The sequence below is a fragment of the Sus scrofa genome, chromosome 1 (genome assembly GCF_054392235.1).
Source record: "Sus scrofa isolate SSC_HxYL_T2T_F1_AM1 chromosome 1, Sscrofa_HxYL_maternal_Yorkshire_Landrace_v2.0, whole genome shotgun sequence".
Classification (NCBI taxonomy): Eukaryota; Metazoa; Chordata; class Mammalia; order Artiodactyla; family Suidae; genus Sus; species Sus scrofa.
In genome coordinates this window covers 83,478,098-83,495,798 of record NC_139383.1, presented here as the reverse complement: position 1 = coordinate 83,495,798, position 17,701 = coordinate 83,478,098, and the positions used below count along the sequence as shown (strand labels likewise).

Here is a 17,701-nt window from a genome sequence, read left to right as displayed (position 1 = left end):
GCAGCAGTAATTGGTAAAGGAAATCAAGAATGAAAGGAACACATGCCCATTGGCATAAATGGGAAACCCTTTAATTTGAGAATCACACATTCAACAAATATTTATTTACTGAGCATCTCTTCTGAATAAAGTACACAAGGTTCCATATTTTATTTTAAAAAAATGTTGTTACACAAACCTGAGACGTTTTCAGAAGCTTTATGTCCTAGGGTGTACAGCAGCCAACATCCAGTTCCACCAATGAAGCCCCTCTCGGCACAGCTTGACCTCCTCAGGTGGTGTTGACATATTTGAATATTCCTCTTGGTGGGAAATAGAGGTGTAAATTCTATACTTATCTCTCAACCTGCTTCTATGATTTCTTCACAGCCTTGGCTTTTCAAAGATTTCAAGTTAACTGTTCTGTTAGAGAATATATGCAAACAAGTAAACTCAAAACTGCAGTGTCCTGTTCTCAATCTGTGGCTGGGTTCTGGTCTCTGCAACCGCTGCCCGCTGGGCTGATGGCTGGCCTCCAGAGCAGCCCGGGATGTGGATAGGAATGTGTTGGCTCCCATGGTTACATCTTCAAAAAGGCTACCTGGAAAAGGAAGAAAATCCCACAGTGGTTTCCTTATGTAATGTGATGAAATGGCTGAGTGCACTTCAAACCTGAATCAGGGGAGTCTGGTCAGGAAGGATGCTTGCTGGTCTGCAAAGAAAAATGACTCTTAGTCGGGGCAGACATTGCCATTTTATAGTAGGAGCAAATTAGTCCTTTTTTTTTTTTTTTTTTTTTTTTTTTTTCTATTTTCTTTGGGCCGCTTCTGCGGCATATGGAGGTTCCCAGGCTAGGGGTTGAATCGGAGCTGTAGCCACTGGCCTATGCCAGAGCCACAGCAACGCGGGATCCGAGCCGCGTCTGCAACCTACACCACAGCTCACGACAACACCGGATCCTTAACCCACTGAGCAAGGGCGGGGACCGAACCCGCAACCTCATGGTTCCTAGTCGGATTCGTTAACCACTGCGCCAGGACGGGAACTCCAAATTAGTCCTTTTTTTAAAGCCACACCTGCATCATGCAGAAGTTCCTAGGTTAGGAATCTAACTTTCACCATAGCAGGGACCTGAGCAGTGATCATGCTGGATCCTTAACCTACTGAGCCACCAGGGAACTCTGCAATTCATTCTATTTTAAGGAAACACAGAGTCATGAAAATAATTCCTATGTATTTTAAAGGCAAAGAGATGAAAGTTTAAATTGACACTAAAGTTGTACCGCTGAGAAGTAAACCAGTTCTATTTCTCATTGGTTCAAATGGCTGCTTTGGATTTTCCACAAGCAGATTTCCAAATCCCAAAGTTCCCGGGCAATTCCAGGTCCTCATCACAATCATTAACTGCAACAGTCTCTCTTCAGGTCATGCCAATGCTTGAATCACATTCAATTATAGTGATAGTGATTTTGCTTGTCAGTAATGCTGTATCTTAAAACTCAGTTGTTTTGAACAATGTTCATTCATACAGGTTTAGGTACAAAATATTTTCCAACTGTTTAATAAAGCCCAGATCAAATGCATCTAATTTCTCAGTAGCAATAGACAATGGAGAAACAAACATAATATTTTTATTATTTTTTTCTTTTATTTTTTTGCTTTTTAGGACCTCACCTGCAACATATGGAAGTTCCCAGGCTAGGGGTCGAATTGGAGCTGCAGCTGGTGGCCTACACACCAGCCACAGCAACTCGGGATCTGAGCCACATCTGTGACCTACACCACAGCTCACGGCAACACTGGATCCTTAACCCACTGAGCGAGGCCAGGGATCAAACCCCTATCCTCATGGATACCAGTTGGGTTTGTTTCTGCTGAGTCGCAATGGAAACTCAGAGAAAGGAACATAATAAAGTCAACTATAACTGTTTAAAGTTCAAGGTGATAAACTGAGGATGGTGCCAGGATCAGGAAGGGTGTGGAATGTGCAGATTAAAGATGGGGACGCATGAGAGGGTCACAAAGCTTGTCCCAGGCCTCTTTTGCAGGGATGGGGAGTGAGCAACAGGAGCAAGGAGATCCCACTCTTGGACAGTTGGTGTTTAAGTCCCCAAATGCTGTTGAAGGAGGCGTGTATTTAATGATCCCCATTAAGGGGAAAGAAAGAAGAAGAGTCACGCAGGGTAGAAGGCATCTGCTTTATGTTGAGTAATTCAGAAGGTTGTTACTCTTCCTACAGTGCTGGTGAGCAAGGGCCCCGCTGAGTTTCCGTATCAACTTCCTGCTGAGTTTCTCTATCAAGCTCTGCAGTGAGAACACCAAAATTGAAGGAGCAGGCGAAGAAGAGAGGTTAAGATTCCTAAATAAGATGTAAACATGGACGACTGATGCAAACCTCAAGGGCTTACTGTAAAGACTGAATGAGAGAATGGTTGTGAGAATACATGTGCTTCTCTCGCCAGCTGCTCAGCTGATAACAGATTAGGAGCCATGACTATTCTGATGGAAAGGGGCTGTTGAAGAGACCAGCTGGACCCTGGAGGGAATGCTCATAGCATCGTGGGAATGGGGACCTAGGGGTCACTGAGTGTGACTCCTATAGATAGTGGATAGTGTCCCTGTCTCTTCTACAAGAACAGTTTACAGGGATGTGCTCACTATGGATAGTGTCCCTGTGGGGAGATCCTGCTTCTACAAGAACAGTTTATAGGGATGCTCTAAAGATGACAGATGTCACTGCTGATACTCAGAGACAGAAAGATGATGGATGAAAACTAGCTCTCTCTTTTCAATTCTGAAAATTGGGAGTTCTTGTCGTGGCTCAGCTGTGATGAACCCAACTAGTATGCATGAGGATGCAGGTTCGATTCCTGACCTCGCTCAATGGGTTAAAGATCTGGTATTACCATGAACTGTGGTGTGTAGGTCACAAATGCAGCTGAGATCCTGCATTGCTGCGGCTGTGGCATGGGCCAGCAGCTGCAGCTCCAACTGGGAATTTCCATATGATAGCATGTGCAGCCCTAAAAAGACCGAAAAAAAAAAAAAAAAAAACCCAAAAAAAACCAAAAAACAAAAACAAAAAAACTAATAAAAAAAGATTAAAAAAATCAATTCTGGAAATTGTTATGTCATGGAGCATTCTAACCAGGAAGTACTTAGAATCACTGATAATGCTAAATGTTGTCCTAAAATGGTTCTGGAATCATAGAGGCCAGTGGTTCTCCCTTTAGCACAATTCTGCCCCCCAGGGGACATTTGGCCGTGTCCGGAGACACTTTCAGTTGGCATATCTTAGAGGCTGCTATTGGCATCTAGCAGGCAGAGGCAAGGATGCTGTTAAAAATCCAATAACACACAGGACGGCCACATGTAAGAAAGAATTATCAGCCTCAAAATGTTAACAGCACAAGTTCTGAAGAATGCTGGAATTGAGAGTCAGCTCTGTGACTTTTCCCAGGCTTGTGAGCCTCTCAGCCTTTCCTAGTCTGCAAAATGGGAATTAAAACAGGACCCATCTGACACTCGAAACACTGTCCTATTTCGACTCATTTCAGCCTCCATAGTCCTGTGATTCAGGTGAAGCAGGTGTTTTGAAACTTTGTTACAAATAAAGAAACAGAAGCTCAGAAAATTAAGTGCCTTGCTCAGGATATAAAGCTAGTAAGTGGCAATGATGGGGTTAGGGAGAAATCTTGATTCGCAATCCCTGCTTTTCCCATTGGAAGTTTACAGAGGATGCAGGGAAAACCACACAGGTTTGGGGGACTTTTGATTTTCATTATCCCCTCAAGGAGCAAAGACATTTTCTTTTGCATCTCTGTGAATATGGACTCAAGGTAGAGAAAACTACATGAGTCTGAGCTGTGGGAGTTTGCTGGTGACTCAGTGGGTGAAGTCGCTGCTGTGGTACAGCACAAGACCTAGACCAAGAACTTTTGCATGCTGTGGGGACCGCCCCCCCCAAAAAAAGAATCTGAGCTGATTAAAATAAATAATGCTAAATGGAGCGCCCCTCATCAAAAAAGAAAGATTTTAGGAGTTTCTGTTGCGGCTCAGTGGTAATGAACCCAACTGGTATCCATGAGGACGTGGCTTCGATCCCTGATCTTGCTCAGTGCGTTAAGGATACAGCATTGCCATAAGCCGTGGTGTAGATCACAGACATGGCTTGGATCCCAAGTTGCTGTGGCTGTGGTGTAAGCCGGCAGCTCCAGCTCCAATTTGACCCTTAGCCTGGGAGCCTCCATATGCTGTGGGTATGGCCCTAAAAAGCAAACGAACAAACAAAAAGAAATAAAGATCTTAAAATCTGATCTAACATGGCTCTTTCTCCCCATCTTTTATTTTTATAGTGCTGCCTGCCAAGTACACCATGTGTTTTGCAGGACTTAATAACAAGAAACTGTAATCATCCTTGGGAAGAGGTACTGTAGCGTGCATTTTAGCTTTTTAAAATTTAAGACACTGTGAGTTAACGTATTTCAAGGGCTGATTCTGTGTTCCTCAGCTTTTAATCCATGACAGGAAAAACTGCTTTCCCTAACTGCCATTTATTTTAAGAGAGGATAATTTTATTTTGTTCCACTATGCTGAGAAAAAAAAAATCTCTGTATTTCATCTTTTTAGTTTTAGTCCCAAAAGTAAAAGTTTTAAAGCATTTCAGAGTCTATGAGTACAGCTACAGCTTCAGGGTCTGTTGTTACACTTCCAGAATATATAGTTACAAAAGTATAAATAATTATTAGAAGCTGGGGAGGAAAAAGGGCTCTTTGGGGTTGGCTGTAAGGTTTTCAGCCTAACTGTTGCCTGCACCTGAATTTGGACACTTAGGGATGGAAAGGCAGAGAGAGAGTGAAATGTCTAAAAATAACATCTCTGCTTTGAATCACCATCTAAAAACAATCTTCTTAAACTACAATAAACAGGGCCGAGCTGCTGTAATAGCTGACCAAATGTTAAGATTATAGTGCTTCCGTACAGTTGCCTCCTAGGCTAAATACTTCTGAAGGTTCTTTTTATCCTAGTTAACAAAATTATACTATTACATTCTGTTCCTCAACATAGAGGTGGAATTTCAATCAGTAAAAAGACATGCTGTCAAGGCAGGCTGCACACGATAAAATTAGCATTAAAAATAAAGCTACATAAATGCTTTGAGGTGTGCTAAACAAGATAGATTAAACTCAAAAATACTGGGAAAATGTGAGTTTCATAATAGTGAAGGTCAGAAAAGTCTCTTTAGAATAAGTAGCATAGCCATACACATATGTTCCTTTTTTTTTTTTTTTTTTTTTTTGGTAGCAGGCAGCAGCTTCCCAGACCAGAGATTGAACCCAGGCTGCAGTGTTGAAAGTGCCACAACCACCAGACTACCAGGTAACTCCTCACAAATGTTGCTTTTAAAGGGTACTATAGACTTAAAAAATATATATATATAAAACTATGCCTTAAATACATATTTTTGTCTAGGTATAGTTCACGTTCAAAGTTAAGTTCTGTGAGTTCCTGTCATGGAGCAGTGGAAACGAATCCAACTAGGAACGATGTGGTTTTGGGTTCGATTCCTGGCCTTGCTTGGGTTAAGGATCCGGCATTGCTGTGAGCTATGGTGTAGTTCACAGACGTGGCTCAGATCTGGCATTGCTGTGGCTGGGTGTAGGCCAGCAGCTGTAGCTCCAATTTGACCCCTAGCCTGGGAACCTCCGTATCCTGCGAGTGCGACCCTGAAAAGATAAAAAGGCAAAAAACAACAACAACAACAAAAAGTTATGTTCCGAGTTAAAAATCCCTTTATGGCATGGAAAAGAGCTTGTATTTTATATTACAAAATCCATTTTTGAGGGTCGAACTTCATTTGCAAAATATACACGATAAATGTAAGTATAAAAATAATAAAAGAAGACGACTTTTTCAAGCAATTTATTATCTGCACTTGACATCTGAAATAATGATGCGGTTACAGAAAGTTTACTAACTTGCTAACTCAGCATCACTTAGGCCTGTGTTGATGATATCTGGCCTCAATGTTCTGAGCTGAATTAAGAGTATATGAGACTTTTCTCTCCCTGGGCTGGCAGGCCGGCTTCTTTCATTCAGTTCATTCAGTGATTAAGTGCCGTCTATGTGCCAGTGACTCACAGACCACTCTGAGAAGACATTCCCCCGTGACACCAACATGTGAGTGGGAGAGACAGTCAAGTAATGAGATGGTTTTAACAGGGTGGAAAAAGTTTAAGATGGATGCCTAACACCTACTTGGCAGGAAAAAAGACTACTCTGGGATTATGAAAGAAATTGAGACTTGGGAGGCAGTAGTCTGAATGAGCTAGTTATTACTCTAAACATCAATATTGTGTTGTCAAGGAGAGGCTGTAAAACCTGGCCTGGTCCAGGGTGGCAGACACTTTTTCCCACTAAAAGATGCTGGCTTTGCAAAATGACCCTGCTAGCAAAAACACTGGAACAAAGGACCAAAGATGTGAGAAGCAATACAATGAGGAAGAAGATCCTGTCCCTCTAAAATGACAAGGATAACGTGCACGCTTCCTTGGGGTCAGAGATTCTAGACGAAGCAAACACCAGTGCAGCTTCCCAATACCAGCGTTTCATCATTAATTCTGGAAGACCCGTTATAGGAACAGAGCAAGTAAGATCAGTGTCTGTCAAGTGACTTAAACCTTTACCTTGTATTTTCTTTTTTCTTTTTTTTTTTTTTTTTGTCTTTTTGCCATTTCTTGGGCCGCTTCCTGTGGCATATGGGGGTTCCCAGGCTAGGGGTTAAATCGGAGCTATAGCCGCTGGCCTATGCCAGAGTCACAGCAACGTGGGATCCGAGCCGTGTCTGCGTCCTACACCACAGCTCACGGCAACGCCAGATCCTTAACCCACTGAGCAAGGCCAGGGATCGAACCTGCAACCTCATGGTTCCTAGTCGGATTCATTAACCGCTGAACCACGATGGGAACTCCCTACCTTGTATTTTCTTTAAGCCATGGATGGAGGCACTAGGATAATTTACAGACTGTGTGGCAAAAGCTTGTGATCTGGGGGAGTTCCTGTTGCGGCTCAGGGGAAATGAATCTGACTGGTATCCATGAGGATGCAGGTTTGATCCCTGGCCTCGCTCAGTGGGTCGGGGATCCTACATTGCCATGGGCTGTGGTGTAGATCTCAGACGAGGCTCAGATCCTGCGTTGCTGTGGCTGTGGTACAGTCCGGCAACTGCAGCTCCGAAGCTCCAATTCAACCCCTAGCCTGGGAACTTCTGTATGCCATGGGTGCAGCCCTAAAAAGCCAAAAAAAAAAAAAAAAAAAAAAAAAAAAGAAAAAACCCTCGTGATTTTCATCTACTGGCACCAGTGACAGAAGCACAGCTATGTTTTCTAGCAACCGGCAGTAGATTATACCAGAAAAGAGAGGTGTGAGTGGAAGAAGGAGGACCTACGCCTCTTCCTCTCCAGCCGGAACTGAACACATGGACACATGCCTCAGTTTCTGGGTCTTGAGCCTATTCTTGAACCAAGCAGAAAATTCTAGATGTAAGCTTCTTAGCACTCCTTTTTGAGTGGAAGAAGGAGGACCCACGCCTCTTCCTCTCCAGCTGGGGCTGTATATGTGGACACACGTAGTAGTTTCTGGGTCTTCAGCCCGTTCTTCAACCAAGCAAGAAAGTTCTAGACATAAGCTTCTCAGCACTCCTTTCAGAGGAAGCAGGTTGTGGAAACACTGCTGGCGTTGGGTAGTGCTATTATAGCAGCACCACAGTGAGCAAGCCGTCCTGATGCAATCGCCCAAGCTCCCAGTTATATAAGGCAAACCCAGGAACTTTGCTCACAATGGCAAACCCGTGGGGCAAGCGTTTATATGGCAACAGTCTTTAGGTGTTACATAAAAAATATATTTTCTGAAGCACAAAGCATATATGTTAAAGGAAATCATGTTATGATACCAATATAGGTGGGTATTAAACAATGTAGAATAAGACAGTGCTTCTGCAATAAATGTATTGTCAGTCATAAATCAAAAGGTTCTTTTAATTTCTCATGCCTGTGGAATATGAGGGAACTTGGCAGAAAGGAACAGTACACCACTGCAGCTCTGGACAGGAGTGATGTATTGAAAACCACCATGCTCTATGGGCAACATGCCTCTGCTTAAACAGGTTTATTAAAAAATGGAGTTACCAGAGCCCAGAAACAGAGTATTTTTCTGTAGCAGCAGTTCACTAAAATCCTTAGCAGCAAAAGCATTTTAATAAATAATACCTGAAGGCAGCCATGCTCACTCTGATCTATCTTGACACTGAGAAGCACGGGTGTTGAAGACAAGGTACCTGGGACATGAATACAGTTAGAAATTCCAGGACAAGACCTGCTATTTAGCACAGGGAACTCTACCCACTACTCTTCATAACCTGTATGAGAAAAGACTCTGAAAAAGAATGGATATGTGTATATCTATGATTGATTCACTTTGCTGTACACCTGAAATTAACACAACATTGTAAATCCACTATACTCCAATATAAAACAAAAATTAAATTGAAAAAAAGGGAATTAAAAAAAAAATTCCAGGAGGGGACATGAACCCACATGGGGAACAAAACAGCTTTCCATAGCAGATAACAGGTTCCTGACATCTAAAGAGATTTACTTCAGTGATGTTTAAAATTTTCTATTTTAGCTAAAAATATTAACATCTCTAATGGAGATGCAACCAAAGGAGAAATTTGCTTCACCCACATAAGAGACTTTGCAACCCATTGTCATGGATGGAGGAGGGCCCAGTTTGCACATGGATCCCACCAGTCAACAGTGGACAAGTCCCTGGGAAACGCCTTGCAGGCAGTAACGAGATGCTATAATGAGTGGTCCTGGGCTCGGGGCCATTCAAGTGCATGAGTACAGAAGGAGAGTTCCTTGACTAAGGAACAACACAAGGTGGTCTACCACAATTCTTAGGAAAAGGGCCAAGGACGGTCACAGCTGCCTCTGCAAACCGGCCAATTTTACCTTAGACCTGAAAAGCCTTATTTGCACTGGTGGGTATTTAACACATTCTTTACTGTGATTACCAAAACTTAGAGCCATCGAGACCTGTATTGCTCCTTGTAATTTTCTGTTTTAATAACTCTATTAGTCACTGACAAAATTAGAAAACAGAAATGCATAGAAAGAGGAAAATCAGATTTCTGCAACTCTATTCTTCAGAGATATTTACTGTTAACATTTTAGATAGATATTTTTATATTTATTTTCTATGTAACTTGACATTTCTGTATATACTGTTTTGTAATATGTAGCTTCTTTTTAGCCTAATAATATATTGTGGTCATTTTCCCTTGACAGTGAATATTCTTCTATGACATTTTTCATGGCTGCATTATATTCTCACTATTAAAAAGAAAAGGACAAATGCATAACTTATTCTACTAGAAAGCAAACCCAAGGGGTTTGGAGTGGGGGTAAGAGCTGGTAGGGGAGGGGAATGTCATTAATGGTTGGGCCCAGAGAGCACTTGAGCACCAACTGGCCTGGGCTCTCAGGGAGTTTGTCTCTGGACCAGCCTCATTGGCAGCATCTGGGAACCTGTTGGGCAATTTCTCCTGCTCCATCCTAGACCTGCTCAACCAGAAACTCTAGGGGCGGGGCCAGGCACAGAGTGTCTTTCAGGTTTTCCAGGGGACAGATTATGCTAGAGTTGGAGAGCATTTCACACAGCTGAGCAAACTTAGAGACAGTAATAGATGCATTTAAGTGACATAGTGAATTAGAGGAACGACTCAGACACAGGTTTTCTACCCCAGTGCCTTTGTCTCTGGCCAGTGCAAAGTGAAGATGCTGGTCTAGGGTGTGCAAAAAATCCTTTACAGAAACATGTTTTCTTTTAGAAGATGATAAAACAAGGGAAGCAGAAACAAATTACACCCAGACCACTCCTGATATTGATACAGGAAACTGGGCCCCACATCTACAAAAGGAGAGCGGAGTCCTTTTCATGAGTTACCTAGAGCCTGAAGGGGCCCAATCTCTCAAACAGACCCACTGTGTAAAGACAGACTATTAAGAGTTAAGTGAGTAATTTGGGGGAGGGGGTGCTGGGATAGAGGAGCTTCTATCAGAAGCTTCTTCTATGCTCTGATGTAGTTTTCTTTTCTAAATCTAGTTATTCAACATGGATCTCTTTAGCAAAATTATTTGGTTAGTTTGGTTAAAGAAAACTATCACAGATTTGACTTCAAAAGAAGCTGGCAAAGAAAAATTCTCCCATACATTGCTGGGGATATGTCTATAAAATGGTATAGACACACTAGAAAACAGTTGGGCAGTTTTATTTTTTTTTAATTTTTGGCCATGGAGTTCCCGCTGTGGCTCAGTGGGTTACAAACCCGACTAGTATCCATGAGGATGCAGGTTCAATCCCTGGCATTGCTCAGTGGGTTAAGGATCTGGCATTGTTGTGAGCTGTGGTACAGCTCACAGACACGGCTGGGATCCTGCATTGTGTGGTCTGGTTATATAGGCCAGTAGCTGCAGCTCCAATTCGACCCCTAGCCTGGGAACTTCCATATGCCACAGTTGCAGCCCTAAAAAACAATAAATAAATAAATAAATAAGCAAACAAATAAATAAATTTTTGGCCACACCCACAGCATGTGGAAGTTTGCAGGCCAGGGATCAAACCTGCACCACAACAGTGACTCGAGCCATTGCAATGACAACACTGGCTCCTTAACCCTCTGTGCCACAAGGAAACTCCCATTTTCTTCGATAACTGAACATGTAATTACTATATGTCCCAGCAGTTGCACTCTTGGACATTTATTCCAGAGAAATGAAAACATTACGCTCACACAAACACCTGGACATGAATGTTCATAACAGCATTATTTTAATAGCCCCAAACTGGATTCAGCCCAGATGAATATTCAGCAGCGGAACACCCACACCAGGGAATACTAACTCAGCAACAACAAGCAGTGGACTGTTGACACATTCAACAACTTGAAAGATTCTCCAGAGAATTACGCCAAGCTCAGAAGTGTAGTTCTGTATAGTTTTGTTGATATAGCACTTTCAAAATAACAAAATGTCACAAATATTGGACAAGGTGGTGGCGACCAGGGGTCAGGGATGGTGGGGAGGGGAGGGAGGTTGTGATGATAAAAGGGCAACAAGGGGATCCTTGTGCTGATGGACTGTTTAGTGTCTTTTTTTTTTTTTTAATCTTTTTATATCATCCTCGGCATATGGAAGTTCCCAGGCTAGCAGTCCAATCAGAACTGTAGCCTCCGTCCTACGCCACAGCCACAGCAAGGTGGGATCCGAGCCACATCTGTGACCTACACCACAGCTCACGGCAACACTGGATCCTCAACCCAATGAGCGAGGCCAGGGACGGAACCTGCATCCTCACGGATGCTGGTCAGGTTCGTTAACCACTAAGCCATGATGGGAACTCCTGTTTAGTGTCTCGATGGTGGTGGATGCACAAACATACACAGATATACAATTCCATAGAACTTCACACATTTGCACACGTGCAAAGGGGTACAAATAAAACCAGGGCAATCTGAGTAAGAAGGAGGACCTACCATGTCATGTCAACAGCCTGGCACCTCAGCTTTATAAAACATTTACCTCTAGGGGAAACTGGGCCAAGTGTACACATGATGTTTCACACTCTTCCTTACAACTCTGAGTGATTCTACAATTATGTCAATAAGCTGAAATAATATTTCAACTGAAATAATGCCACAATACTTTCTTTGCAAGTGACCTTGTTGCGCTTACTCCAATCGAGCTGCCTCTCGGGTACCTCTGAGATGCATTATTCAAAGTCTTGTTCAAGTTGATGTTTTGGTTAATATATCACTGCGATCCTATTTTCCTCAGTGGAATGACCCAATATGCTAGTAAGTTAATTTTGGAATGAGTCCTGCAGCAGGTGGCTACCGTGAAACACGGCTTGGGCTGACAGCCCAGCATTAAATGCTTAGGTTACACACAATAGCACTTTAAATCTTAGGTTATATTGGTGAAGCACTTCCTCTAAATAGTCCATGAAGCACATTTTTTTTTTTTTTTTTGCTTTTTTATTGCCCTGGAGAGAATAAAAAGTAGGAAAAGATTTGGGCATTTTTTTAAAAACCCAAAGTGCTATAGGCAAAGTTTTTAGAAACACAAAAGGTACTTTACAAATATGCTTTTTTTCAGACTGAATATAATTTGATAAAAACTAATTTTAATCTTAAATGTAACAGTACCTTACCAAAGACTTGGGGAAATAAGAAAAAAGAAACATATGCTATAATACCCTAATATAGTTATCATTTGGGCCTATTTCCATATAGTTTTTTTTTTCTTTTTTAGGGCCGCAGCTGTGGCATATGGAGGTTCCCAGGCTAGGAGTCGAATCAGCGCTATGGCTGCAGGGCTATGCCAGTCACAGCAAGGCAGGATCTGAGCTGCATCTGCAACCTATACCACAGCTCATAGCAACGCAGGATCCTTAACCCACTGAGTGATGCCAGGGATTAAACCGGCATCCTCATGGATACTAGTTGGATTCACTGCCATTGCATCATAAAGGGAACTCCTTCCATATAAGATGCATTTTTCCCATATTGATTATCACATGTGCATATGTTTTATACCACAATTTTTTTTTTTTTTTTTTTTTTTAAGGGCTGCACCTGTGGCATATGGAAGTTCCCAGGCTAGGGGTCAAATTGGAGCTACAGCTGCTGGCCTATACCACAGCTCACGGCAATGCTGGATCCTTAACTCACTGAGTGAGGCCAGGGATTGAACCCACATCCTCATGGATACCAGCTGGGTTTGTAACCCCTGAGCTACAACAGGAGTATTTTTATATCACAAACATTTTTAGGTACTGCTCAGAAAGTCTTTTTCTTGTTTTAATAGCTGCAAAATAGTCCATCATAACTTAATCCATTTACGAGCTTAAGTTGTTCCCTGGTTTGTTAAGATCAAAAGTGATAATGAAATGATTATCATGTTCATGCATTTTTTCAATATTTTAGAATATTCCCTTAGGATAGACTCCCCGAAATGGAATTGCTAGATTGAAAGGTATGAATATTAATATAATTTGATGCATATTTTTTCCAATGAGCTGTACCAATTGGTAATGCTACCAGCATCCGGTTTCTGTTTTTTTTAATTAGTGACAATTTAACGAAAGGAAATGTCTCAACGCTTTTTGTATTTAATTGCTATGAGTTTAAACATTCTCCCCAATGTTTGTTGGATAATTGTCTTTCTTGTAAATTGAATTCACAATTGTGAATTTGCGTCCTTTTTTATTTTCCTTAACCTACCAACAGGGGGGTTAAATTTTTAGTAGTTTGTATAGGATCTTTAAGGAAATGCTAATATGTTTTTTTATGCAGTGAAGAAATTAAGTGCCAGTGCCAGAAATTAAGTGGTCTCATCTTACTAAATCCTTGCAAAATCCACTTGAATTCAACATTTCATTTAATTGTCCCTAAATTATAAATGAGGAATCAAAGTTCAGAGTTGAGTAACTTGCTCACTGTTATAGCTGTTGTTAAGCTGGTAACAAGGCTGGGTCTGCAATCAGGTCTTTGTTTCTCAACCTAGTATTCATCCCATGAACAGAGTTCCCTTCCATCTAATTATGGCAGGAGATAATTGCTATAGTAACTTCAGTTGAAGAAAGAATCCATAGTATTCCAATTTTAAGCCAGATTTAGTGGTGGTTGGAATGAAGCAGTCACTCTATTTTTTTATGAAGAAAGATTACTTCTTTGGGGTTAGACATAAGGAGGAGAAAGACAGAAGGGCAAATTAAAGCCCTTCCTGTAAAGAGAAAATCATTCTCTGATTAGAAGGGAAAGCTTCTGGTGAGTGAGGAAAGCCAACAGCATAGATGAGGAATTGGCCTGAAATCTCAGAAAGGAATTTTTGTCTGTAAGTTCAGAAAGCAGGGTAAGTTACACTGGCACAAGTTAGCTATGACTTGGAATAATCAAATAACTCTTAAGGCCCAGTGACAAAGGGATCAAATTGTAACCAGATGCTTATTTTCTCTAGCTACCTCCTACTTAGACATTACTCTGAAAATATAATATTTAAAGACCCACACACTTCTAAAAAGGAAAGCATGCTAATGTATCCATTTTAAAATAAATACCATTATTTCATAAGCCTGTTATTTGGAGTTGCTGGAAATGAACAGGGCTCATAAAACTATAATGAATCTATTTATTTATTTATTTAAAAATTTTTTATCTTTGGCTGTGCCTGCAGCATTCAGACGTTCCTGGGCTGGGGATCAAACCCGTGCCACAGCAGTGACAATGCCAGATCCTTAATCCACTAAGCCACCACGGAACTCCTTAATCTATTTATTTTGAAGGAGGAGCACGAGGATTTTAAAACTACAAAATAAAATTAAAATAAATACTTATGTAAGGGGGCACACTGAGGACAATACTTCTCAATTTTTTTTTTCTTTCTGCTTTAAGCCATATGGAAAACAAAGAGGGGCTCTTGCAGACAGAACTGTCAGTGGAATGTTTCCAAGTCAAGAGCAGCTCAGGGTCTGGGAACAGAAAAGAGCACGTTGTCATTAAGGGCTCCCAGAGTTCAGAGCGGTAAGTTTTATACCTGCCATCTAAGCTCCACAAGAAGCCAGAGGAAATCAGGTGTAAACTCGGAAAGTGCAGCCAGGTGATGTCTAGCTGATATGGAAAGGCTGGAAAGCTGAAGCAGAGCATGTGAAACAGAGAGAAAGAGAAGCACCTGGGTGTGAGAAGGTGGTACTCCATATCCGGCTAGAAGCTGTGGCAGAGCAGAGGCAAGCTCTGGGCTAGGGGAAAGGTGAACTGAATCCCTCCCCTGACTCCTCTGAGCTGAGAGGCTCCCCTCCCTCCAGTTCTGCCCGCCGGTGGCTGTGGGGACTGGTGACAAAGGACATCAATGGCAGGCCCTGGAACTGACGAGGCCCTCAATAACTGGAAGAGATGATTATTATTATAACTACACATGAATGTTTCATGTGTTTGAAGTATTGTTACAGATGCATCTTCTCTGCTGTTCATGAATAAATTCATGCTTCTTTAATTATTTTTAAAGGAAGAAGTACGAATGGCTGATGGTGTATATCAAAGCTCTGAGGCTTACATAAGGCTTTCTTTTGCTTTTACTACCTTATACCAATAATACCTACCAAGGACAGGTACTGAAACTGCAGACACTGCATCTGAAGAAAAAACTGCAAAGCTACAGTGTTTGCAAAGAGAATAATGTAGATGGCTTAGTGTAAAATACAACCTGCTACCAGAAAAGTAACTTCCGAGCCCAGAGGCCATGGGGAGGATTGTATAGGGAGGGGTGTCTCTGAAGGTGTGTAACAGGCATCATCACTCTGAAGGGTCCAAACCAGCATATCCTTGGTTAGTGACACGAGTCATTCCATAGAAATTCCACTGACTAAGCCATGGGCCTTTAATACATGAGACAATTTTGGCTGAATTTACAATATACAGGCTTTCCCCAAATACATCCAACTTATCATGATAGAACAGTCTATCATTTATTCATTAATCAGTGTGAATGGATGGATGGACCTAAATATGACCTATTATCATTCATTAATCATTCATTAATCAGTGCGAATGGATGAATGGACCTAAATATGACCTATAACCACTCAATCATTAGTGTATTACAAGGTGGACTGGACTTTTCTGGCTACTCAGACATAGAACACTTGGAGATGACCAATGCTCAACTACATTTTGTTGGGAAATAGCAGCAACCTTTAAAATCAGCTAAATGCCTTAAAATGCTGGCCTCTAGGGTTTACTGGGAGTTCCCTCGGCCAGTTATCTTTCTGCTGAAGTGCAAGGTCTATGAGATGACGTCACTGATGGAGCAAAGAACTTGCATCCTTCCATGCAAGTCACCACCAGGACAATTAATAGCTCAAGGAAGTTTCCTGGCTTAGGAAGATGAGCACATCTATTTCCCAGGGGCAACAGGGAAATACATCTATTTACCAGGCCCCACCTTAGTTTCTTTGCCCACCCGTAAAGGGTTGTATGAGATGCTGCAACGTCAGTGACTGGCCCCAAGGCAGCAATCTCATCCCTACGCTGATGACCTGGGAAGCTCATTCAGCCCAGAAGCTTCCCTCCACCTACCTAAATGGCTCTGAAATTATGACTGGTTGAGCTGCGAAATTAATATTAAATATCAACGGGTCCTTGACAACAAACTGCAAAATAATGCTTTCAGTACTAAAGAAGTTCTGATTTGAGATGTGGAAACATAAATTCTGATTGGTGCAGAGTAAGGACTGGAAAGCCATGAGAGGAAAAAAAGAACCACTACATTTCGATAGGAAATGGAGAAAGTTTTGAAATTCATCTATTGTTTTAGGTGTCTTTAACTCACTTAAGTTGCTGGAAGGCTGTGAGCATAAACAAGTATTCCACTGAGTCCTCTGTGTTCTCAGAACTATTCCATTTGGTATATTTAAAGATAAGGTCTATAAGCACTTCTGAAAAATGTTCTCTATTTTTCACTGATTCGGGGATAAAACAATTTTTCTTCAAAAAATATTTTAAAAAAAGTCCTCCAAATTTTCTCTGAAATCATCTTTCTAAGGTGTGAGAAAATGGAAAAGGATAGTGGACTGGGTTGGGAGTCCCTCAGTCATGGTTTCGGAATAACCCAGAGCCTGTATGAGCAAAGTGTACACAATCTCATTCCTTTCTCAAGAGCCCTAGGTTCACAACATTAGTATGATGCTAATAAACAAATGTGGAGAGAAAATTGCTGGAGAAAGATTAGAAAAGTGGGTTTCTTCTTTTCATTCTCACAAACTTATGAACAAATCCCTCAAGACAGGGCTCCTCTTTGCAATGTATAAAAATATTGAACCACCATGTTATATGCCTGAAACTAATATTGTAAGTCAATTACATTTCTTATTTTTTTTTCCTTTTTTTTCAGGGCTGTACCCACGGCATATGGAAGTTCCCAGGCTCGAATCAGAACTGTAGCCGCCAACCTACCCCACAGCCACAGAAACGTGGGGTCCGAGCCATGTCTGTGACCTACATCACAGCTCATGGTAACACTGGATCCTTAACCCACTGAGTGAGGCCAGGGATTGAATCTGCATCCTCATGGACATCAGGCAGATTCGTGTCCTCTGAGACATGACAGGAGCTCCCCAATTAAATTTCAATTGAAAAAAAAAAAAAGGACAGGGCTCCTCATCCCCAGTGGTCATCTTTTTCTGTTCAAACTTCTGCCAGTTTCCAATAATCTGCAGGGCGTTTAGCTGTTTTTTGTTTGTTTTTAACTTCTGAAAGTTTTCAAATATTAACATATTCCCTAGTAAAGAGAAGAGTATAATAAATCCACAATATTACCCAGAAACAATAATTACCAACTCATGGCCATTCTGTTTCATCCAAAACACTGCCACAGAACTCTTCTGAGGCAAATCCCAGACTGACTATTTTGTATATTATTCAGTATGTATCTCTAAAAGAGAAGGGCTGGTGGAAAAATCAAACCACAATGCCATGATCATATCCAAAATATTAATAATGCCTTAACATGATCAAATATCCATGCAGTGACCGAGTTTCCCCAAGTAGCTCATAAAAATTTTAACAGCTGGGGTTTGTTCAAATCATGTGTCTTTTCTTTTGAAT

General features: G+C 41.5%; 1 protein-coding gene across 6 annotated transcripts in view; it reads right to left on the bottom strand.

The window, feature by feature from the left end:
- UBE3D (ubiquitin protein ligase E3D) overlaps positions 1 to 17,701 on the bottom strand; it is a 581,163-nt gene that overhangs the window by 427,059 nt on the left and 136,403 nt on the right. Inside the window, exon 10 of one of the 6 annotated variants that reach the window (XM_021091918.2) lies at positions 50 to 691. The exons of 4 other annotated variants lie outside the window; for them this stretch is intronic. In XM_021091918.2, coding sequence (XP_020947577.1) covers positions 671 to 691 — 21 coding nt within the window. In that variant the 3' untranslated portion in view covers positions 50 to 670. Of the gene's footprint in view, positions 1 to 49; positions 692 to 17,701 lie in introns of those variants that run through there. One more of the 6 variants, XM_021091912.2, reaches the window with a different exon arrangement.